This window comes from Carcharodon carcharias, chromosome 16, assembly GCF_017639515.1.
Source record: "Carcharodon carcharias isolate sCarCar2 chromosome 16, sCarCar2.pri, whole genome shotgun sequence".
NCBI lineage: Eukaryota > Metazoa > Chordata > Chondrichthyes > Lamniformes > Lamnidae > Carcharodon > Carcharodon carcharias.
In genome coordinates, this window is record NC_054482.1 from 43,777,914 (window position 1) to 43,803,968 (window position 26,055).

The 26,055-nt window shown below is 39.4% G+C and overlaps 1 protein-coding gene across 1 annotated transcript in view; it reads right to left on the reverse strand.

Annotated features, from left to right (window-relative positions):
- The window catches only part of soat1 (sterol O-acyltransferase 1), a 60,500-nt gene that overhangs the window by 29,072 nt on the left and 5,373 nt on the right, over positions 1–26,055 (reverse strand). The window contains exon 3 of the mRNA XM_041207770.1: positions 3,477–3,535. Coding sequence (XP_041063704.1) covers positions 3,477–3,535 — 59 coding nt within the window. The remainder of the gene's footprint in view (positions 1–3,476; positions 3,536–26,055) is intronic.

A 26,055-nucleotide genomic window follows, 5' to 3' on the forward strand; every position in this document is an offset into this window, starting at 1 on the left:
TAAAGGGGGTGTGTAATTTAGAGTGAGGTTAATTAGGAATTTTAGGATTTGTTATAGTATTAAGTAATTGTAGTCTTGTGTATGTGCTTGAAATCTTTGCTGTTGTTAATAAATATTTTAATTTTTTTTTTAAATCTCTAAAGGTCCTAGTGGACCCATTACTTCTCAATTCAGTGTGCACATCTTCTCGTAATAAATACAAATTGCAAAGCCGTTGTGTAAGCGTGGCCAAGTTTCCCCTGTGGATTTTGTCCGCCTGGCGCACATCATCTATCTCGTCATAACAATTTACTGCACTATCTTGATCAATACTCTGTTATTTCAAAGAACCGAATCGGGTTTGTCAAACACCTTCAACAAATCCATGCTGGCTTTCTCTTATTAACACATGTTTCTTCAAGTGAGAATTAATTTTTTCCTTGACAATCATCTCCAGGAGTTTTCCCAACACTGACTGATGTTAGACTGACTGGCTGTGGTTATCCCTCTCTTTTTTTGTACAGCGCTGTAACTTTTGTAACCATCCAGTCCTCTGGAATCATCTCCATATCCAAACAGGATTGAAAAGATTACACTCAGAACTTCCATCTCCACCCTAGCTTCCCTCAGCAACCCAGGATACATTCCAAGATTAAAAACAAGCCACAGTTTCATTTGAATGCACAGGCATTTGGAGAGCCTCATTAACTCAGTTAAGCTGTCTCTTCAACAGTTAGATAAAAGTTTAATGCAACCACAGTGCAATGCACATTAATGGAAGCATGGATAGTTCCAAAATCTGAGAAGTAAGCTTGTGAAGTTCATTTCCATTTTGCACCAAGTTGAACACATTTTGGAGTTCATGACAACTAAGTTACTTTCGAGAACAGTACTTGGTATGTTTTTCAGGTCTCTTAGCTGACAATGTGCATTCACCTCTACTCTACATAGCTGAAGAAAATGATAATCATAGTTCAGCACCTTTACAGAGAAAATGAGAAACAGGAAGGTGGGGGAGAAAGTGGCAGGACCAAGGGTCCAATTAGTTTGGCATTAGTCTGCAGAAGTGCTGGCATCTAAGCTATGTCTTTGGCACTGATCAGTGACATCACAGAAATCCACAGCTTGTACCATCTTATTCTACATTTCTCTGCAACAGTTGCCGAGTTCTATTGTACTTCTGAGACATTTGTCAGCACTTCTTATGCAGTCCTTGAACAGTCAGGGAATATTGTGTACACCTTTCAGCACTGAAATTTTCTAACAGAACATCTGTTCCTTGTGTCTCAAGTCATTTTAAGGTCAACTTCCAGCAGAAGAGACCTTATTTTGAAAGAGGTGCAAGTGCCTTTTCGTCCTTTACCCAGCTTGAAAAAGTGCTCTTTTTTTCTCCGTAAAACTATCATATGTCATCACAGATTTCAATCAGCCTTGGTCATACTGTAAAGTTAACAAGAAAGGCATAGAAAGCCTGGCAGTGTTAACATTCCAGCTACAAACATCTAACCAATAAAGTAACCATTTTTGCAATGTAAACATTTAAGCTACAATTTTTACAGAAAAGTATTCATGAGCAATGTCCTTATTCAACGGCGAAAATATGGAAATAACTACCACATGGAGTGGTTGAGGTGAATAGTATAGATGTATTTAGAAAAGTACATGAAGAAAGGATACATCATGAGGGTGAAACAAACTAAATAGAAGATAAATCGGAGAATAAACAAATATCAACAAAGGCCCATTGGGCCGACTGGCCCATTTCTTTGATACAAATTTCATGCAAGATATTTATAGTGATGGATTGAGCAAGTCAACATTAGTCACTCTAGACTCTATAAAACCAAGCTCAACATTAAATAGCAAGTAACATTTGTACCACACAAGTGGGCAATGGCCAATGCCAACGGGAGAATCTAAACATTTTCCCTTGACACTTAATAGCATTACCATTGCTGAATTCCCCCACTATCAACATCCTGGGGGTCACCACAGTCCAGAAACTGACCTAGACCAGCCATATAAATGCTGTAGCTTTAAGAGGCGAGAGGCTAGGAGATTTGTGGCAAATAACTCACTTCCTGGCTTTTGAAAGCCAGTCCATCATCTACAAAACACAAGTCGATACTCTCCACTTGCCTGGATGAGTGCAGCTCCAACAACACTCATGAAGCTCGACACCATCCAGGACAAAGCAGCCGCTTGATTGGTACCCCAAACATTCACTGCCTCCACCCCTGACACATGGCGGCAGGAGTGTACCATCTACAAGATGCACTGCCATGATTCCTTCGACAGCACCTTCCAAACTAGCAAGGTCTACTACCTAGAAGGACAAGGGCAGCAGACGCATTGGAATACCACTTTGTGCTAGTTCCTCCACCAGCCACACACCATCCTGGCTTGCAACTAAATCACCGTTCCTTCGTGGCTGACGGGTCAAGATTCTGAACTGCAGGAAATTCAACACTGGGGGCATATCTACACCAGATGGACTGCAGCAATTCAAGGTGGCAGCTCACCACCATCTTCTCAAGGGCAATTAGGGATGGGCATTAAATGTCAGCCTTGCCAGCGACACTCAGGTCCCATGAAAGAATAAAAAAAGTCAATCCATTTAATGGAAAAAAAAAATCACAACTTTGTTGGATGCTGCCATGACAAAGGATGGATGAACATGAGCTTCTGAAGCAGAGAACAGTGAAGCAAACACTGGGCTCAACACTTATATTTGTACAAAGAGCCAGTGGATTACAGCAAATGTGTCATGTAGTTAAAATTTCGATGCGTAAGTTAACATTTCACCTACAGAAGCACCATAAATGTGGTACCAGGGTCCAAACAGACTCCAGATAGAAGCGATGCAAAAATCCCTGAAGGTAGTACTCTCACAGCACTTATTTAATGCCACAGAGGTAAAATGCAATGGTTTGTGTCAAACTGGGTTTACAAAGTCTCAGGGTGACCCCTGAATCTAGAGACACTTTTTAAACACTGCTTGAGGATAATTTAAAACATAGAGATAATACAGATACTGCCACCCACAGCCCCCAACATGATTGCTGATAGCAGAGCTTTAATGCCTGGCTGGAAGTCGGAGCTGCGGTACCAGTATACGACCAGTGCACAATCTCAGCATTATAATCACTTCTGGGTTTTATTTCACACCAGACTGTTCTTACAGCTTCTCATAATTATTAACAATACAACAAAAACTGATCTAAATACTTTGTGTACATGACTGCATTTGTTTAAAAATGGTTTGCTTCAAGAACTGAAACAACTTCCAACACATACAATGCTGCACTTTGAGCAACAGGAAAGGAACAAGTCCCTTTGTCTAACAACACTGAATTACCCAACCCTAGAAACAGCACATCTGAACACAACTGGTTTAGCAAAGACATCGATATTTGCATTAAATTTTGCTGGTTAATTTAAAAACAGAAAGACAATCATGTTGGAAATCATTTTAATCAAGGTATTGGAAAGCTTACCTCAGCCTTTTGCTTGAGCTGCATCTTTTTACTGATCACACGCTCAGCATCTATTTTCCCTGAAAGGAAACAAAAGATCTATTTAAACTCAAGCAGAATGAGTTTCACCAGAAAAGATTAAAGCGTGAAGTGGGGACAAAGTAGGAATACGCTGTTCACAAAGTAGCTAAAACGAATCAAGTTCAAAACAAATAGTTATTCCAATTAAAAATTGGAAAACATTCTCTGCATTTGTGTCCTTATCCCACTGAATCGGATGTTGCCTGCTCTGTTTCCAGCTTTTTTGCATGTCCATTTCTAAATAAATGCCTTTAAAGCATAATGTTTTCTCCCATAATAACCTAAGAAATAGGAGCAGAAGACCATACGGCACGTCAAGCCTGCTTCGCCATTCAATATCACACTCCCTCTTTTATCATATTAACATCAATTCTGCCATTGAGCCAATTCTTTTTCACTCATGCATTTAATGCCCATCTGTGTTAAGAGACCCATGACGCTACCTCCTACCCAAATTTGATTTTCCCCAGGATGTTAAAAATATAACAGAGCTCTTTCATTCTCTCTTAACTCTAGTGGCACCTTGTATTGTGCAACTTTGGACTTTTCATTGCTGTATTGAAAAATCACTGCTGTAAAATTTTTGTTTTTCACCTTCCTGCAATTCTTCAATATTCTATCCCTCACCTCACTCTGATTGAAACTAGGAGTTAATGAACCTCCAAATTTTTTCTGTTGTCAATGTAATCTGGTTGAGATTAACAAGGTTGCACAGCAAAAAAACTGGAATCAAGTACAAATTGGAAAACTGTGTACTGAATTTGCTTAACATTAAAAATTGAAACAAAACAATTCAGACATGCCGTGCAGCTTCCATTTACCAAAGGCAAACTCATCTGCGCAGATAAATTCATCTCATATTTCTTATGCACAACCATAAACGCGTCATGAAACAAACATTTTTTCATAATATTTTTCTGGTTTATTGTGAAGTTGATTTATGGGGTGTAAGTATAGTTGGGTCTGTGTGATTGAATTACATTTAGTGGTCAAGCAGGCTGCAAGCTTTAAATCATCAAAAGAAGCTAGGCGCTTGACATGCTAACAAATAAACATGGATGCTGGCTTAGCATGTAAGATGCAAAGGGAATTTGCATTTTTAGATAAACAAAGGGATATTTGGATTTCAAAGGGATCTTAGTCTGTTTACAACTAGCCAGGTAAGCAAGGCTAAGGAATCTTTTCCCCCAAAGATTACTGACAATATATATTGGCAACATGAAAGTTTTTATATTATGAAGAAGATACTGTTTCAAAGACATATGGGACAATAGAATTTACATACTAAAGAGAGAGAAACATATATAAAAGGAGAATGAAAGGTTGTGTCTCAGAAGGCCATGTAAGATCTAACAGAAGTGAGTGAAATAGCCTTAACGAAGCTCCAGCATTTGTGCATAAGTCTGTCATCTAATGAAACTGAAGCTAGAGAAAAGTCATTTGGAATTCCACTGTCCAGGATATTATGTCAACTTCTTGATTTTGTTTTAAATCTAAAATCTATTGTGGACCATTGCTTTAAAAAGGGAGCAGAACTGGGGGTCAGGTTAATTAGAAATTTTAGGAGTTATTACAGTTGTAGTAATTGTTGTTTTAGGTTGGTGCTTGACATCTTTTATTTTGTTAAAAAATATTTTAATTAATTTTTAAAAAATCTCTAAAGGGCTTGGTGAACTTATTACTTCCGAATTCAGTGCACATATCTTCTCATAATAAATACAAATTGCAAAACCATTGTGATAGCACAACCAAGTTTCTCTCCTGGATTTGGTCTGCCTCGCACACATCATCTGCCATGTCACAATAATGAGAAACAAAGAAGAGCACACAACTACAACTGCCACAGGTTTCCTGCTCACATTTACTGTTTGCTGTGACACTTCCTGATGTCTTTTGTTACCAAGTATCCATATACACAGTCTATTTCCCTTCGTAAATGGGTAAACAACTGAAAAGGCAGGCATTCCTTTCTGATCTGGGAGATCATGGCCAAAGTGATTTCTGACAAATGTCTACCTAGGGAAGATGTGTTTGGTGGTGGGAACACATCTTCTCTTCAACACCAACCTACTCCCCACCCCCTCGCCCCCCGCATTCCGTGACACCCTGGTCCACTCCTCCATCACCCCGTATATCCCAACACCCTCCCACAGCACCTTCCCATGCAACCACAGAAGGTGCAACACCTGCCCCTTAACTTCCCCTCTCCTCACCTCCCAAGGGCCCAAACACTCCTTTCAAGTGAAGCAGCATTTCACTTGCACTTCCCTCAATTTAGTCTACTGTATTTGCTGCTCCCAATGCGGTCTCCTCTACATTGGAGAGACCAAACACAGACTGGGTGACTGCTTTGCAGAACACCTTCAGTCTGTCCACAAGCATGACCCAGACCTCCCTGTCGCTTGCCATTTCAACACACCACCCTGCTCTCATACCCATATGTCCGTCCTTGGCCTGCTGCATTGTTCCAGTGAAGCTCAACGCAAACTAGAAGAACAGCACCTCATCTTCCAACTAGGCACTTTACAGCCTGCTTGGTTTAAGATTGAGTTCAACAACTTCAGATCATGAACTGTCTCCTCCATCCCCACCCACTTTCTGATCCCCCTTTTTCCAATAATTTATAATTTTTAAAAAATATATATTTTTCTTTCCTCAACTATTTCCATTATTTTTAAATGTATTTCCATCCATGTTTTATCTCTACCTTTTAGCCTATTCCTTCCCTTCCCCCCACCCCACCCCCACTAGGGCTGTCACTTGCTCGTCCTTTCTACCCTTAATGTCATCATTAGCACATTCCTTAGCTAATATCACCACCATCAACACCCCTTTGATCTTATATCTACCACATCTTTGGTAATCTCTTCTTTGCCTCCACCTACCGCTGGCCCTCTATCCAGCTCTACCTGTCCCACCCCCTCAACCAGCTTATATTTCAGCTCATTTCTATATTTCTTAGTTCTGATGAAGTCATATGGACTCGCAACATTAACTGTATTCCTCTCTGCAGATACTGTTAGGCCTGCTGAGTTTTTCCAGTTATTTTTGTTTTTGTTTCAGATTCTGAGGGGACTTGATAGGGTTGACGCTGAGACTGTTTTCACTAGTTGGGGAATCAAAAACATGAGGCCAGAGTTACAGAATAAGAGGCCGATGATTTAGGACTGAGATGAGGAGGAATTGCTTCACTCGAAGGGTTGTGAATCTTTAGAATTCTCTATCCCAGAGGGTTATGGATGATCTGTTGTTGAATATATTGAAGGCTGGGATAGGCAGATTTTTGGTCTCTCGGGGAATTAAGGGATATTGGGAGCGGGCAGGAAGTGGAGTTGAAGCCCAAGGTCTGGCATGATCGTATTGAATGATGGAAGAGGCTCCACAGACCATATGGTCTGCTCCTTTTCCCACTTCTTGTGTCCTTGTCCCACTCCACAGACTAAAATACAAGATACTGCACTAGAGTGTAAGTCTGCAAGGGTGTACTGCATTGTCAAAGGTGTAGTCTTTTTGATGAGACATTAAACCAAGGCTCTGTCTGCCCCTTTGAGTGGATGCAGAAGATCCCATGGCACTATTCCAAGAATAGGGCAGCTCTTCCCTATGTCTTAACTAATTAACATCACTAGAATACAGCCTATTTGGTCATTATCTCATTGTTGTGTTGGACCTTGTTTTGCAAAAAACTGAGTTCTGTGTTTCCTACATTACAATAGTTACAACGCTTCAAATGTACTTCACTGACTGTAAGTCATGAAAGTTGCGGTATAAATTCAAGTTCATTTCATTCCAGGCTTTTGTAAAGGCTGATCAAACAAGCATGCACATTTATCAAGCTGATATCTGATAGTGAGACATCTAAAAATCTACTTTTAATTATTTTCTGTCTTCCCTCCTCCTTGCTTTCCTGTCCTGCCCAAAAAAGCCCTCAGCTGAGTGGCCGGATTTCATAGTCAGCAGCGAAGTACCAACACTCACAGCTGACCTCAAAGATCTAGCATCTCTGTGGTGGGAGTATAGTCTTTCCCAAAACAAAAATAAAAACACCTGGAAAAACTCAGCAGGTCTGGCAGCATCTGCAAAGAGGAATACAGTTAACGTTTCGAGTCCGTGTGACTCTTCAACAGAACGAAGTAAAAATAGAAAAGAGGTGAAATATAAGCTGGTTTAGGGGGTGGGGGGGTGGGTGGGACAGGTAGAGCTGGATAGAGGGCCAGTGATAGGTGGAGATAGGCAAAAGATGTCATAGACAAAATGACAAAGAGGTGTTGAAAGTGATGATATTATCAAATGAATGTGCTAATTAAGGGTAGAAAGCAGGACAAGTAAGATACAGATAGCCCTAGTGGAGGGGGGGGGGGGCGCTGAAAGGAATGGAGCGAAATAGGCTAAAAGGTAGAGATAAAACAATGGATGGAAATACATTTAAAAATAAATGAAATAGGTGGAAAAGAAAAATCTATATAAATTATTGGGAAAAAAAGGTGGGGTGGGGGGTTGGGGGCGGGGGGGGGGGGGGGGGGGGGGGGGGGGGGGGGGAGAATCGGAAAGGGGGTGGGGATGGAGGAGAGAGCTCATGATCTAAAATTGTTAACTCAATATTCAGTCCGGAAGGCTGATAAGTGCCTAGTCGGAAGATGAGGTGCTGTTCCTCCAGTTTGCGTTGAGCTTCACTGGAACAATGCAACAGGCCAAGGATGGACATGTGGGCACGAGAGCAGGGTGGAGTGTTGAAATGGCAAGCGACAGGGAGGTCTGGGTCATGCTTGTGGACAGACCGAAGGTGTTCTGCAAAGCAGTCACCCAGTCTGCATTTGGTCTCTCCAATGCAGAGGAAACAGCATTGGGAGCGACGAATGCAGTAGACTAAATTGAGGGAAGTGCAAGTGAAATGCTGCTTCACTTGAAAGGAGTGTTTGGGCCCTTGGACAGTGAGGAGAGGGGAAGTTAAGGGGCAGGTGTTACACCTTCTGTGGTTGCATGGGAAGGTGCCATGGGAAGGTGTTGAGATATAGGGAGTGATGGAGGAGTGGACCAGGGTGTCACGGAATGCCGCCAGAGGGGGTGAAGGGAAGATGTGTTCGGTGGTGGCATCATGCTGGGGTTATCATGAACTTTCTCCTCCATCCCCACCCCCTTTCCGATCCCCCCTATTTTTTTCACAATGATTTATATACGTTTTTCTTTTCCACCTATTCCCATTATTTTTAAATGTAATTCCATCCATTGTTTTATCTCTACCTTTTAGCCTATTTCAATTCCTTCCCTTCAGCCCACCCCACCCCCAATAGGGCTATCTGTACCTTGCTTGTCCTGCTTTCTACCCTTAATTAGCACATTCCTCAGACAATATCACCACCTTCAACACCTCTTTGTCCTTTTGTCTATGACATCTTTTGGCTATCTCCACCTCCATCCAGCTTTACCTGTACCACCCTCCCCCTTAAACCAGCTTATATTTAACATCTTTTCTATTTTTACTTAGTTCTGTTGAAGAGTCATACAGACTCGAAACGTTAACTGTGTTCCTCTCCGCAGATACTGCCAGACCTGCTGAGGTTTTCCAGGTATTTTTATTTTTGTTTTGGATTTCCAGCATCCACAGTTTTTTGCTTTTATCTTAGTCTTTCCCAACATCAATTTGAACCTGGTGCCAAGATAAGGGGATCTCTGGGTTTTAAGCAATGGTGATGTCATCAAGCAAGATAAGCAGTCAGCTAATCACATTGAAGCACACAAACAAGGAAGCAAAATGGGCGAATTAAAATTCAACAAAAAGTGACAGAAAAAGTGAGCAAAATAAATAATTTTTGAAACATGCACATGAGATTAGAATAAGTGCTGAAAGATCAAATCTTGAAAGTTATAACCCATGGAATTTATTATGGAAAAATCTGATATTCCACAAATATAAATTTAGCTATTCAGGGCCAAAGAAATTTTTCAGGAGTAATTATGAATTTAGTACATCAGTAAAAACCCAGTCACACCTCTTTCAAAAAAGGTTAAAAACTTTTTCAAAAGGTTTTTTACACCAAAGCTAAGAGCTTAAAAATGCTAGTTCTTACCAATCTGGTGATTTTCATTTGACTGCACTTTGGGGAACTTCAAGAAAATACTCTATGAGGAAGCGTTAAACCACTGACAGCAATTTCTGGATTTCCACATTTAACTAGATGTGCAGGACTCCAAGTTGTTGTGGGTTACAGGAGAGTAATCACTGAATTTCACTGTCATGAAAACGGCAAAATCTGGTATACTGATTTACTTCCAGATATTTATTAGACTGAACAGAAAATCAGATCTGGAACTTACATGCATGCAATTACAGGCACTCTGCCATTTTTGATCATAGGCTCTCTGCCATTTTGTTTACATACATGACACTTCACACACAACAGGGTCAAAAATCCTTCTGCATTGAGATACTATCATCCCTTTCATATCCTAAAGAAACTTGGATGCAAAGATGAACATAGGAGGCAGCTGATTACATTGAAGCACCCAACATTGAACTGAGATCTGCCTCAGTGCTTCCACTGAAGGCTTAAAATAACTTCCCACCCAGGTTCTGAACTTTAGTAATGCCAGACAATGTCATCAATCAGATCGAGCCAATCTCAATGTCAAATCATTAAAGTATTTTGAAACCCCAAGATGAATACTCAGGTTTTAATAATTTTAATCAATTAAATAACATCTCAAATATTTCCGATATTAAGACCAAAGTTGAACTTTTCCATCCTGCGTTTTAATGAAGGATATCAGACCACTTTTTTAAATATGAGGTTCAATTTTAATCTTTTTGTATTGGCAACAGCAACTATTTAAACACAATCATGTATTGGAATGTGAGAGGGTGGGGGAAACAAATAGGAAGGATGATGTTGGAGGGATTACAGAGATCCACAAGAAGCAGATTAAGACAAGTGACCGCCATTTCAATCAATAATGCAAACTGAGACTAGTTGTGCTTGATAACTTCTCAAAACCAGCTTCCCACAGGTCAACACTGAAGAGAATAAATATTCCCCTTAACTTTTATATAGAAAAACCGTGGTATAACGTTAACGCCAACATGCAACAACAAATTTGGAACTTGAGCTAGAAACGGTGCCCAAACTAGTGCCCATTTTTCTTACTCACTGGTTGGTCCTTTAACTTTAAGTGAGCCTTTCAGCACAAAGGACCATTGCCATATTAGTAGGTTAATCTTGAATCAGAACACAGTTTGACATATGCAAATTAATGAGAATATTCATTTAAAGGTTGTGACTCATTTAAGTTTCAGGAATTTTGACTGCCTCCAATGAATGACTTTGGTGCATTGTGTTAAACATGCACCAGTGAGCTAAATATCACTCTCGAGGTTCCTCTCCCATTCGCAAACAAAGCTAAATTCATTTTATGAGGACAAAGAAAAATTATGAATTTTGTCCACAAGCATAAAGCAAGATTAATGAAACAACAGCTGCTGACAATGATGCAAATATGACATTACCCAACCCAGAAAACTTCCAATGGAGGTCATTACATCAGCAACCACCTTAATTTGTCGTAAATCTTCGATGTTTGTATTGGTGGTATTGTAGTTGTCACTGAAACCCATAGTTAGCATTTTCTATAGCATGCATATGAAAAAGGACATCACTTTCAATTTAATGCCATCCAGTTTATCGAGTTAACAAAAAAAAATGCAAAAGTAATTTCTGTAAAAACTATTCATGGCTTGCACTTTCAGAGCCTGAGCAATGACATTAAATGTTTAGTAAAAATACATTTTAAATGGATTACATCATCTCAAATGAACTTTATGTCAGGGTGCGGAAAGGAAGACAATCTGCAGCAAGGTACATGTAGAGAGAACGAGTTTATCTTAGTCAAGTTATTTACAGGTTCTTAATTCAAAAGTTACAGGCTAGTCCATAAAGTCTGTACTAAAAACTGACAGAAGGAATTCTCTGGTGCAAAAGCCGCCCAATAATTAGAACAAAAAAGTTAAGAGAAATTTAAAACTCCTTTGAGACATCAGCCTTGAAGGCAAGAGTGTGGGAGCTAATAAGTGAGATTAAGTCTGGAATGCTGCAATTTTAAAAATCAAATTTGCTAATAGCATTCTAAAAGAAAAATATTTAAGTATGCCATGCCCAAATTCCAATCAATTTCATACATGCATACCATAAAGCCCAAATTGAATATTCTGCCATATTTTAAGTTTATGAAATCACAGGCAATTTTCATGCATAGTATTTACAGCACAAAAAACAATCTATTCAAACCAACACATCCATGCTATTTAAGGTCCACACACAGTCTCCTCTCACCTTTCACACTTCATCAACATACCCTTCCATTACTTTCTGCTTATTTACCTTCCCTTTCGAGGCATCTGTGCTATTTGCCTCATTTACATTTGGTAGTGAGCTCCCCCCACCCTGGATTGAGTAACATTCAGGGAAATTAATTAACACGTCTGTCATGATACTCGAATAATTATTAAAAGCAACTGCACTCTTCCTCAGTTGGTCTCAGTGACTCTTTCAATCTTGTTATCTCAACTACTGTGGGTGGTAAATATTTCAAGTAGGACTGTGGTCATTTTATGGAAGATCCCACCTGCAATGTTAATCTTTCAGATGTGAACGTGATTTAAATTGGTATTTCTCTAGCACGTTCTATTTTAATTTCAAATTCCAACCCATTCAAACTATAATAACAGCATTTGAAATTAGTTCAATGGTTCACATACTGCCAAATTATCAAAAAATTCTCTCCAATACTGTCAAATTAAATTTATTCTCTACTCAAAGCTGATCCTCCAAAATCCTGCATACTTGTATTTACTGCACCAAGAGAACATAACTCTTTTGTTACAAAAGAAATAAAATAAATTAACAAAATCAGGGAATGTAGCATAAAATAGGGCATGATGCTCTCTTCAAAATGCAACTGCTGCACCTCACGTTTCAACATTTCTTTTGCAAAGCTATACTTTTTTTTATTCATTCACAGGTTGTGGGCTTCGTTGGCTGTGCCAGCATACAAACCAGAAGGTCCCACATTTGATTTCTGTCCAGTATGGTGTGAGCTAATTTCAACTGTAGTAGAAGTATAAGAACTTTAACTAGCACTGAGTGCATACTGTGGGGTTTTGATTGGGGGGAGGGGGACCAGAAGGGGGAGGAGCAAAAATTTATAAATGTTGGATAAAATAAAAAAGATTAGTCAGCATCTGTGTGGATAACAGAGAGAGAGAGAGAGAGAGAGAGAGAGAGTGCAACTTTATTTCACATTGCTCAGTATTATACACTGCTCATCCTGCTCCATAAATCTATGGGGTCACTGGATGGGCTATGGTAATAATGCCCAGTTGCTTGAAAGCCTGCCAATGCCATGCTCATTCATAAATAGCAAGTCCCGTGGGAGAGATACCAGGATGGAGAGAAAATTTGCCTTTGCTTCAAACTCACTTTTTCTTCTATTAGCGACGGATGAAAAAGTACAAAACTAAATTAAAACTGAAGTTTGACCAAACAACAAAACTAAATTTTGCAAATTAGGTTTTCAAAATTTTCATGTACAACTCCCAGACAAAAAGCAAAAGCATTTTAAACTAGGCAGCCATTTGAAATCTTGCCTGTGATCAATGAATGCAAAATCATTTGAGAATACTTTTGTAGTTACCAGATAATTATTTTTGTTATTTGTCAATTAATGCCTCTTTGTTGGTTGTGGCAGGGAAGGAGAAACAGAGGAATTTAATTAACAGTGACCAATGCAGCCTAACTGTTCAAATGTAGAGGCTATCAGGTTCTTTCAGCCTGACACACAACCATTTGTCATGCCTAGATTTGACAAATGCCTCTGAGAATTGAAAATCTTCACAATACAGCAACGATTCACCTGCGTTGTAAGCCAATTCAACCTGGTCATATCTTTTGGAGTTGTTAAGATATGAACCTCACGCCAAAGAAAGGGTGAGAAAATGCTACAATTGTTGTGTCACATCCTAATACCAATGTCTTCAGTTTTCTACTCTTCTACTGACCACATACAGAACAATTAGTGCAGTTATGTTCAGAACACAAAACATACAGGAAGGAGTGCCACAGCATCAACAAGATGCAACTGCATGGGCATGGGCTGCGTATTCTCAGGCGAACATAAATGACACTGAAAACTTTAAAACTTGTGTGCAGAGTTGAAAGACTAATATTATGCATAATCAAAGGCTAGTTTTTATCTTTCACAAGAAACATGCAAGGCTGCAAATTGCAGATCCATGGTCCTATCCAGCCAAAACAACCCCAAATTGTACCTGATTTGCAATGAAAAGCAGGAAGAAAGTAGTAAGCCAATTTGGGACTGCTGCTGGCTGAGTGAAATGTTCACATTAGTGAAGTTGCCTAATCTCATCACACCCCATTCTTGGGAACTTTTATCCCTATTGATGATAGTGGAGCATAAATTGTTGAGTGCAAAGGTAGAGATGCAAGTTCTTGTGAAACTAAACATCGGCCCCACCCAACTGACACAGTTAGTCTTCTCAACTGAAACAACTATCTTGGCAGTCTCATTCAATTGTAACATATATGTAATCGCCAATGAAAAAAACTGCTAAAAAATTACACATACAGCTGTTGTTTTACTAATGCCATATTATAGAATTGCCACACCCAATCCAACTGAACAATGCCTTTTAAAAGATCTGTACAGACCCAGTGGCTGAAAATAGCGAACAAGCCCTTAGATATCTAAAAAGAACAACCTTCTCATTGTTCAGCATAAAGTACGTTTTAGGTTTTCTAGTCTCCTGCTCTCCTGGTGCCCATAATCCACAGTGATCACAAAGTAGCCAACTAGATATCTTGTGCCACAATTATCTCTCTGCTGTAAAGAAACAAACACTCATCTCTGCTGGACTGTGGATTAAAATTACAATGACTGCAGTTTGAAGGACATGTCTACTAGAACAGTGTGAGGGATATTTACAATGTTGCTGTCCTAGAACACAGTGTGCCCTGAAAGACAGGATGGGGCCGAGGAGGAGTCTGGTCTAATGGGGAATTGCCTGACAACAATGTTTTAATTGGCTCCTGACCAGGTGACTCGGGTTTGTGTGAGAGCCGTGCAGCAGAATAGCTCCTAGCCTGAAGAGGAAAAGATGTAAAACCTCTTGGTCCTGTGTGTGTAAGACTCCAGTTGTTCTACAATAATAGATAGCTTGCATTTCTCCTCATATCTTTATAACCTGCTCTCTCTCTGAAAACCCCGACCAAGAAGTAAAGAGGAAAGTCACAATTAGAGATGTTGAAAGGTAAGTGCTCAACTAGTCAACTACAGACTGAAAATGCTGGAAGATCACCTCATGTCAGCAACAAGAACTGAAAGGAATTTGGGAGACATCGATCAAAATCAACCCATCGAATCCTGTACTCCAGAATTGGTCCTATTCAACTATTTTATCCCACCCTTAAAATCCATGTTTTTGTGTACCTTGTGTCTTCTATGTGTGTGTATAGGGATTTAGGAAGGGGTAAAATTTAGGTTATAGAGTTAGAAATTAGCAGTTCATATTTCTTTTCTTCGCGACTGGTTAAAGACAATTTGTTCAATAGTTATTTACTTAAGTTTACAAACCTGATGAGCATTTTCTGTTAACCTAAATTAAACAATTAGGTGGGTTGATCAAACTTTTTTTCACGGTCTGGGGAGCAGTGGGGTTTGAGATTGCAGTGCATTATCCCCAGTGAGTCGTGACACTACTGACATCTTGACAACATATCAATAGTCTACACAATCACACTCGTCAGAACAGCAGCTAGCCTGTGTTCTTTAAATCTAAGGCCAAGAAAGCAGAACACAATGCATTTTAATGCCCAATCTACAATATAAAAACTCAAAAACTACTGGGAAAAAAATTAAGACCACATCATGTTAAAAATTCAAAATGCATTGCTTACAGGGGGAAGAGGGTGGAGGGAAAGGTCAAGGGGTTAAGTTTTTATGTACTGCATTTCATTTGTGCCAAAGTTATTTTACCCAATAATACATTAGCCACTAACTTTATGTGACTGAATAGGAATCCAGATGTGGCTAATTGCATTTTAGTAATAATTAAAAAATGAGAAATATACAGTCACCAGGCATTTCAATATTCACATGATGTACATAGGTGTGCGTTTAACCTTTTGTCCTGTCCTTGGTTAACTTATTAAGATAAAAGCAGAATGTGCTTTTTTAAAAAAAATCAATGCATGCACTTTATGACCCTGGTTATCTGCTAAAATTCTGTGCACCATGGAGAAAAATGCCAGTTTTAGCACCATAGAAACATCAGCAAATAAGTGAAGATGGAAGTTAGTGTGGTCAAGTCAACCAATTGGACCAACTGCTCCAGGCCAGAAAAAAAATCTCAGCAGCTCCAGCTGTTATGGCATGTTATGGGAAATGGCAAGCAGCACGCAACGGTGTACTGGAAGGAGACTGGGCAGCTCTGATCTGTCTTGTGCGAGTGAACATTCTCAGCAATCACTGTGATAAGGTCTGCACAAACTGTAGGACGAAATCTTAGAAGCTGCATGAAGGCACACTGTGTCTCATGAATTCATGGCACAATTTTAAACTTTGGTGCAAGAGGAAAGTTTGCAAAGTTTTGCACAGATGCTAGTAACGTTAATATACACATGAACTGCATTTAGCTGCATTGTGCATTAAGTCCTTTTCGACTAATACCACAGCATGCAGCTAAAATAGTGTCACCATAGTCACTCCTATGGCTGCTTAGCAATTTCTATTCAACAACACCATACTATGGAGGTGATGTTTCTCCGTTTCCACAGTGAGAAAATCTGTTTTCCAATGGAGGTGGATTTACAGCAGTCAATCACACCAAAAATATCTAAAAACAGTGACCAAATCTTAGAAGTCACTCACCAGCTCAAGTGCTTTGTGGACACAAAAAGCACAATATGAATTTCTTTCTAACAATTTAGGTCTCAATAATATCAAGGAGACATCATGGTCTACCTAGGAACAATATTGTGGATGCTGAAAATATGAAATGAAATCACAAAACACTGCCAGAACTGCTGGGCCTTCCAGCATTTGGCTTTCATTTCAGACATCATTGTCTATTGGTTTTCCAAACAACAGCAAACATCAAATCAAACTGATAGAATGCAGGTAATTGTTCAGAGAATGGATTTTTCTTCTGCGACCATACTGCCTTCACGACAAGTTTCTCAGCAATGCAAAACAAATCAACAGTTGGAACCATTTGCTTCAAAGAGGGGCTGATCCCAAGTCACAGGACCTTTGAGAAACTGCTGGCTGCTGCAATACAAAGATGGTAGTGCTGTTATTCTGAAAAATCAAGATTAAATAGGCGAAAGAGCCCTCTTCATCTGTACCTATCTTGTGAAGTTAAGTAAATGGTAAACCTTTTCCTCTAGCCAGTCTTCAGGAACAAGCTTAACCAGTAGTATTTCTATAACCCACAGTCTTCTAGTTGTCACACTGTCAACAACATTTCTGAAGATCTTGACACGAGCATCACTGCCTAACTGGGTGAATACCAACAAGGGAAACCCAGAGAATAAAACCACACCTTAAATTGTAACTTCGCATACAATAGCACCAATATTAAAATCAATCTGTACAAAATGCCTCCTCCATTGTAAAAGAAATAGCATTTTTCAGGTAGGTTAACATACCATGATGTCACTTGCATTTAAACATGGAAGGATTGAAAACCTCTCAGGATACTGCCTTCCAACCCTTTTACTGGAATTATCTATTCTAATCTCATATTTCCTTTTCAAATATTTATTCTTTTTAAAATCATGTTCTAGTTCCTACCTCAATAGTCTGTAACAAAGTTTTAATTTTAAAAAACTAATTTCTCCCTTCATTCTCAATTTCAGCAAGTGAAAACAATTTACCCTCTCAAAACTTAAATCTCGAAATTTTCTACATTACCCCAATTAACATCACTGTTGCAATGAAAATAGTTGTAACTTGTGCCATTTATCATTCCCACTATTATTCTAATAGGTCTACTATATTATTTCCTAATATGGAGCGCTTAGAACTGCTTGGCATATTGTTTCCTCCAAAATCCTTGTCAACATTTACCAACAGTCTATCTTGCAAAGTAACTAGCTATTTTGAAAGGGAATTTGACACCAAGTTCACAAAGAAAATAGTTATCTCCAAATCATGTGACTTTAATTGCACAAAGAACATGGCCCAAATTGCAACATAAAATTAAGCATTTTTAAACCATTTACCTTTTTGTATTTTTATCTACAACAAACAAAAGAAAAGTTTGTTTGTAACCCAATACAAGGTTGTAAAACAGATGAACTCTGACTTTGCTTTCAGGGCATAAGGGCAAAGCTCAAGTAGCAACATGATGCCAAACTAATGCTAAAGCTCATTAATCAAAGACACTGTACAACAGGAACTTAGTACATCAAATCCCATGTAATTTTTTCTAAATAACTGCCAAGTTTTCACAATACCCAGTAGTGAAATGTTATAGCAGTAGTGAGAGAACAAACACCAGTGACTGGGGAACAGTTTTGTTGGCGAGACACTGGAGGGAGGAAAGCATTCCGTTCTTAAGTTACTTCTGGAACTATAATCCATTCAGATAAACATGTATTTGACTTCTATGTAATATTCCAAAAGACCGAAAAATTTCCAATCACATCCATTCAAGTAATTCCTAAGCTAAGCACAAAGTTTTAATTACAGAAAATGTATTATTGCACAACTACTAGTGCTTGAACTGGCTCTGTAGGTGCTGAAGCTTTGAAACTGATCCCACAAAATTTCAGAGTGCTGATTCCAAATGTAATGGTCTGGCTATAGGCTTTGCTAGTTTTTAAATTGATTGTTGGGATATGGAAATAACTGGCAAGATCAGCATTTATAGTCTATCCCTCATTCTCCATGAGGTGGTGGTGGTGTGGGCCTTCCACCTTAACTACTGCAGACCTTGTGATTAACATACTCAAGCAATACTGTATGGCAAGGAATTCCAGGATTTTGACAGGGCAAAGAAACGTCAACTTATGCCCAAGTTCAAATGGTGTGCATCTCCGGGGGGGGGCACTTGAAGATGGTGGTGTTCCCATGTATCTGCTAAACTTACCCTTCTAGGTGATGGAGATCACAGTTTGAAGGTGTTGCCTAGGAAACCTTGTCAACTTCTTGCAGTGGACCCTGTAGATGGTACACACTGTGGCCAACGTTTGTCAGTGATGGGGAAAATTCATGTTTAAGATGGGGAGTGGTGTGCCAATCAAGCAGGTTGTTTTTTTTCCTGGATCATTCTGAGTTTGGGGTTGCAGCTGCTCTCTTCGAGGCAAGCAGGATATTCTATCATACTCCTGGTTCGTGCCTTGTAGGTGGTGAAAAGAATTTGGGGAGTGAGATGAACCACTCAGCACAGAATACCCAGCCTGCAACCTGCACTAGCAGCATTTATGAGGCTGGCCTAGTTGAGTTTCTGCAGCTCTGGAGAGACGAGAAATGACAAAATTGAATTATCTTCAAAGGCCCACGACAAGAAATAATACCACTTGCAGTTTGATCAAACTGGATCTTGTCACGGGCATCCCTGAAGTATGAGTAACTGTTCATCTATACAAAGCTGCAATACAAATGGAAAACAGGCATGCCTGCCACCAGTACCTGATTTCTTGAGTGCTTTTACCAAAATAATACTGACATCATCAGGGAACTAGCGCATTGGAATTACATAGGAACGCAGAAACAGGAGAAGGCCATTCAGACCGTTGAGCCTACTCTGCCGTTCATTACGGTCGTGGCTGATCGAACGCTTCAATACCTTTTACCCATACTATCCGCATAACCCTTTATGTTATTGTTAATCAGAAATCTATCAATCTCTAACTTAAACATACTCCATGACTGAGCTTCCACGGCCCTCTGGGGTAGAGAATTCCAAAGATTTACAATCCTCTGAGTAAAGAAATTTCTCCTCACCTCAAACCTAAGTGTCTTCCCCCTTATTTTGAAATCATGTTCCCTGGTTCTGGACTCACCAACCAAGGGAAACTTCTTACCTGCATCTACCGTGCTTATTCTTTTTAAGTATTTTGTAGGTTTCAATGAGATCACCTCTCATTCTTCAAAACTCTATAAAGAATACAGGCCCAGTTTCCCCAATCTCTCTTCATAGGACAGTCCTGCCACCCCGAAATAAGTTTGGTGAACCTTGTTGCAGTCCCTCTATAGCAATAATATCCTTTGCGGTAAGGGGACAAAACTGCGCACAGTACTACATGTGCAGTCTAACACAGCTTCTATACAATTGAAGCAATACTTCACTACTCCTGTACTCAAATCCTCTTGCAATAAAGGCGAACATTCCATTAGCCTTCCTATTGCCTGCTGCACCTGCAGGTTAGCTTTCAGTGACTTATGTACAAGGACACCCAAATTCCTTTGTACATCTACACTTTCTAATCACCATTTAGGAAATATTCTGCACATCTGTCCCTTCTACCAAAGTGGATAACCTCAAATTTTTCCACATTACATTCCAACTGCTATGTTCTTGCCCACTCACTGTGTGTGTCCAAATCTTCCTGTAGCCACTTTACATCTTCCTCAACACACATGCCCACCTAGCTTTGTATCATCCATGAACTTGGAAATATTACACTTGGTCCCCACATCCAAATCATTGATACATATTGTGAACATCTGGGGCCCAAATACTGATTCTTGTGGTACTTCATTAATCACAGCCTGTCAAAACAAGAATGACCTGTTAATTCCTACTCGGTTTTCTGCCTGTTCACCAATCCTTAACCCATGCCAGTATGTTGCCTCCTATCCCATGTGCTTTTATTCAGCTAATCAACCTCCTGTGGGGAACTTTATCAAAAGCCTTCTGAAAATCCAAGTATACTACGTTCATCAACTCTCCTGTATCAATTTTGTTAGTAACATCCTCAAAAAAACTGAGTTTGTGAAACATGACTTCCCATTGAGCACTGCATGGATTTACCAATCAGATCATGATTATCCAGGTATCCATTTATATCCTTTATAATAGATTCTAGCATTTTCCCTAGTACTGGTGTGAGGCTAGCAAGTCTGTAGTTCCTGTTCTCTCTCTCCCTCCCTTCTCAAATAGTGGGGTGACATTTGCTACCTTCCAATCTCTAGGAACCATTCCAGAATCTATAGAATTTTGGAAAATGACCACCAACCCATCCACTATCTCTAAAGCAACCTCTTTTAACACTCTGGGATGCAGAATATCAGGTCCCAGGGATTTAACTTTCAGTCCCATTAATTTCTCCAATACAACCTTCTTACTTTTATTCATTTCCTTCAATTCCATTCTCCCTAGTCCCTTGGATCTCCAAATCTGGGCGATTTCCTGTATCTTCCTCAGTGAAAACAGACACAAAGTAACCATTTAGCTTCTCTGCCATTTTTCTATTCCCCATTATGAATTCTCCTAACTCTGCCTGTAATGGACCCACATTTGTCTTAGCCAACGCTTCCTTTTTACATACCTATATGAGCTTTTATAGTCCATTTTTATGTTTTTTTGCTAGATTGCATTCATATTCTATTCTCTCTGTAGATACTGAAACAACTTGCAACTGCAATCAGGTCATTTCAACTGTGTTTATTTCTCCTCAGTCAGGCTCAAACACACTTTTCATCCAATTCCAATGAGGTCATAACTCATAAGTATTAAAGCACACAAACCTAAGGGCAAAGTTCACCACATCCAATAACAAAAGTAACCAAAAGATAAAAAGAGAACGCAACATATCAACTTGGGAGAAAAATACATAAGAAATACAAACACAATGTTTACAGATATGCTGAGTTTAAAGAATGCTTGTTTCAAAAGAAGCCACTGCACAAGGAAACACCTTTTTTAGTGGTAAACGTCCATATTATTTTAAAAGTCTCTGAATCGATTCATTAAAAAAAAATGCAGATTTTTAAACTGAAAGAAACAAGTCCCCTACCTAAAGTACATTCTGCACCCTTCAGTACTTTCTCCAAATGGTGTTCAGCATGGAGGAGAACTGATTCATCAGCTGTGTGGGTTGGGTAGGTCATAACCAGCAGGAGGTTTCCTTGCCCATGATTGACCTGACACTGAGATTTCATGGGGTCGACAGTCAATGTTGAGGACTCCCATGGCAACTCCCTCTTGACTATATACCACTCTGCCACCACTTCTGATGGGTCTGTGCAATTGGTGAGACAGGATATACCCAGGGACGGTGATGGTGGTGTCTGGGTCTTTGTAAGATATGATTCCATGAATATGATTTTGTCAGGCTGTTACTTGACTAGGTTGTGGGACAGCTCTCCTAATTTTGGCACAAGCCCCCATATGTTCAGAAGGAGGACTTTGCATGGTCGACAGGGCTGGGTGTGCCGTTGTAGTTTCCGGTGCCTAGGTCGATACCAGGTGGCCCATCCGATTTCATTCCTTTTAGATCTCAACGTTTGATAGGCCACTTCAAAGGGCATTTCAGAGTCAACCACTGCTGTGGGCCTTGAGTCACATGCAGGCCAGACCAGGTAAGGATGGCAAATTTCCTTCCCTAAAGGACATTAGTGAAGCAGGTGGGTTTTTTTTTAAAAAGCAACAACTGACAAAGGTTAGACCAGCTTTTTAATTTGAGATTTGTTAATTGAATTTAAATTCCATTAGCTGCCATGGTGTGATTTGAATCTGTGTCCCCAGAGCATCAGCTTGGGCATCTGGGTTACTAGTCCAGTGATATTATCACGGCACCAACATCCCCCCATAGATGGCTGGTTATCTAATGGCAATGTTGTTAAAGTTAACAATTAAAATGAAGAATTTAAATATCAACTTTGCTCTGTTTGACTAGATCAGAAGAGTGCTGGTTTAAGAATAGGTCAGATGCTCTGCTACAGCAAAATCTAATGTCTGCCATTAGACAGACTTGTCCTGCACCATTCAACTCAAAACAAATTTACCCAAAACATGGCTGAAACTGAGAGCTGATAATGGCATAATGAGAGGAAAAAATGCACCGAGACATGAGAGAACAGGACAATCATCAAGTTAGTTCCCTAACCATGAGGTTTAACAATTGGGAAGTGAACAGGAAAGCCTGAGATGAAAGGTGAATTCGAAGTCAAACTAGGGCAGGAATGAGAAATAAAGAGAGGGAAAAGAAAGATTGGATTGTAAGATAAAGGGACAAAGGAAAAGTAACAAAATAAATAAAAATTTAATGTTCGACATTTTTAACAGCTGCAAGAAATTCAAAACCTGAAGGATTAAGGCTCAAAACTTATAATCATTTTTGGTGTCAGAGAGGTTGACTGTCAGTCACCAACACTGATCTCACAGATGAAATAAGAGTCGAATGCCAGACTAGACTGATAGACAATTGAAGAGAACATCAAAAAGTCAAACTGATTCTCAGTTTGATGCCAGGCAAGCCAAAAAGTAAATGTCAGAATTGGATTACATTCATTAAGTACACCCAACTTGAACATCTCAACATTTTTTCAAGGGGCGATATGAACACCAAGGTAGAGGGATAGGAAGGGGAATCAAGAAAGAGGTAACCGAACACAATTCAAGAATATTTAGGGTAACTCTGAATAAGCAACAACACGTTTATAGTGTCGAAGGGTCATGAGGACTCGAAACGTCAACTCTTGTTCTCCGCCGATGCTGCCAGACCTGCTGAGTTTTTCCAGGTAATTCTGTTTTTGTTTTTAACACGTTTATAGTGCCTTTTGCATAGGAAAATGTCCCAAAATGGTCCATAGAAGTATCAGACAGAAATTGGCACCAGGTTAAGAGAGCTTACTAAAATCTTAGTCTCAGAGGTAGGTCTTAAGAACCATGTTATGCAACGGAAAGTTAGAGGTTTAGGGAGAGAATTCCAAAACATAGGGCTGAGACAGGTGAAGGCACCTCAGCCAAGGTTTGGTGAAGGGAATGAAGGATACCCAAGAAGCCAGAAATGGAGAAACGACGAGTTCTTGGAGCAATGTACGACTCAAAGAGGTTACAGAGATAGGGAGGACTGAGGCCACGAAGGGACTTTAGTTGAAGATGAGAATTTTTGATTGGAAGTGTTGAGAACCAGGACAGGTCAGTGAACAGAGGATAGTGGCTGCACTGGATTCAGCACAGGTTAGGACGTGGCTGCAGATTTTTGGATGAGTAGAAATTTGTGAATAGAGTAAGATGGCAGGTTGGTGAGAAAAACACTGGTTTAGTTGAACCTTGAGTAACAAAAGAATGGACAGGAATGAATGTAGGGGGAAAGGGGGCAAAAAAACTGAAGTGGCTTTGGAAGAGAATTCTGGTGGGCAAAAACACGATGGCTCAAATATTCCATCATGAAGGTAGTTGAAGCCTTTCGTTACACCATATATCAGAAAAGAGGAACTACAATGGAGTATATTAATCTCATGCAAAACAATCAAGTAGTGTCTTATGGGCTTGAATGACAAGCTTAAGCAACAAACTGTAAATCTAGTGTAAACATACCCAAAAAAAGCGATACAATTATAAGATAGCAATGATAAAAAATTTCCTGCAGAGCTAACAAGAGTTATATTCACAAAAAGATTACACTAAAATACACTTCCAGACCAAACACCGTACATACAGCCTGAAAGGGTAACACAGAGAGATGATATAGAGAATAAGAACAAAAATTCAGAGGCTTGCACAACATAAACTTTGTGACTTGGAATCACTGCTTTGTTGCAAGCATGAGTGAAATCTGAGAATAGCATCTCAAGGATGTGAGCTTGTACGAACCGCTGGCAAGTGCTACTAATACCAAAGCTTCCAAATAAAATTACTTATTCACAATTTAGAGAAATGGCTGGTGAAAATACCAAATAATGCAGATTTCAAATAATTATAACAATCTGATGGGATTCTGGTCTGAAACATTTACTTTCTTTCTCAGCTGTTGGCTGGCCTATTACACATCTCAATTTACAATATGAACATAGATTCAACAATGCAAAATAGAATAGATGTGAAGCAGCCTGAAACAGGCAGGAAAGATGTTATTTACTGAAAATAAATATTGTAAATAATTTCTTAAAACGAAATCACTCCTGTCCTGATGGTGGCTTAGTGGAGGAATAAATCACTTTGCAAGCCACAAGCATGAACAGAAATCTCACTGCACAAAACGATCAGTCCCCAGGGATCAACAAGGATGTGGACAACATCAATTCCAGGATTTCAACCATTGACCAGGGTTCTAAACTAGGGATCCATAAGAAGTTCTCAAGAGGTCTGCCAAGACTTCCAGATAGTTACCAAAATGATTTCACATTCATTTCTTATTGCTTTGCTCTCAATTATCATCAGGGGTAAAACTTTCAATTACTAAGTTCCTTAGAACCAATTATCTTTGTGAATGGATGTAGGGTTTAAAAGATTGATAACCACCCCAGACTCCATCAGGAGCAAAGATATCAGACAGATTTTAGCATGTGCATATATCGAAGAGGTTCCTTTGCGCAGAGGCAGTCGACTGCCCTGGTGGACAACTTACGCAATATTGCCAGCCCAGCTAAGCACTTGCCTTTCAGCATCCCATGATATGGAGACACTGACTTCGGGTAACAATCCATGCCATTCTTGTAGCCAGCTTCCTGAATTCAAGAGATGCACAGAGAGAATCACCAAGCATATTATTCAGATATGTGCTGTAATAATAGTTTCATGTGTTTTTATAAAACTTGTTTTTAATTCTATACACGAGGCAAATACCCATAAAATGATTTGCCAAATCAGTCCATGTAACACAGTATTGCTCAATGTGGCTCTAAATAGGATTGCAATGCCAGGGGTATTGTTGTGCTGAGCACTTGACAAACATTGGAGCATAACTGTTTGATCTCTCTGTGGAGGTGCATCTGATGTAAAAATATGCTTCAGCTGCAAAAATTGGAATCACATTGCTATATGAACACTAATTTCTGTTTAAAAAGATGACATGTTAAAGCATTAAATGATACCTTTTCAGCTTTAAAGCCACAAACCGTCCCTTCAAATTGTCAATCCTACTTTTGCATCACCCCTTTTACTTCTCATATTAACGTTAAATGTTGAGATGTTCGGTTCAACTGGTTTGGTGTTTCACCAAGTTTTCAAATGCAAGCCGCAGAATCCCAATTTATCATTGAGACTATTGCAAAGCATGGGATTTTAATATTTACCTAACTGGAGAAAAAATTCAGTCGTTTGGTAGTTAGGCCATTTTTAAAGGTGCAGACTACTCATGCCAGAAGTGTCAGGATTATCTTAACACAGGTGCAGTTAAGTTTATAAAGACAAATCAATTTATTAATTAATTGCTTGCCTGCTATATTTCCAGTAAATAAGCACAACCATTAAGAGTGCTGCCAAGTATCCTAACAAAACCTTTATTGCAGATTTGCAAGTAAAACTTGCGAATTCTAGGAATCTGAAACCATGGAG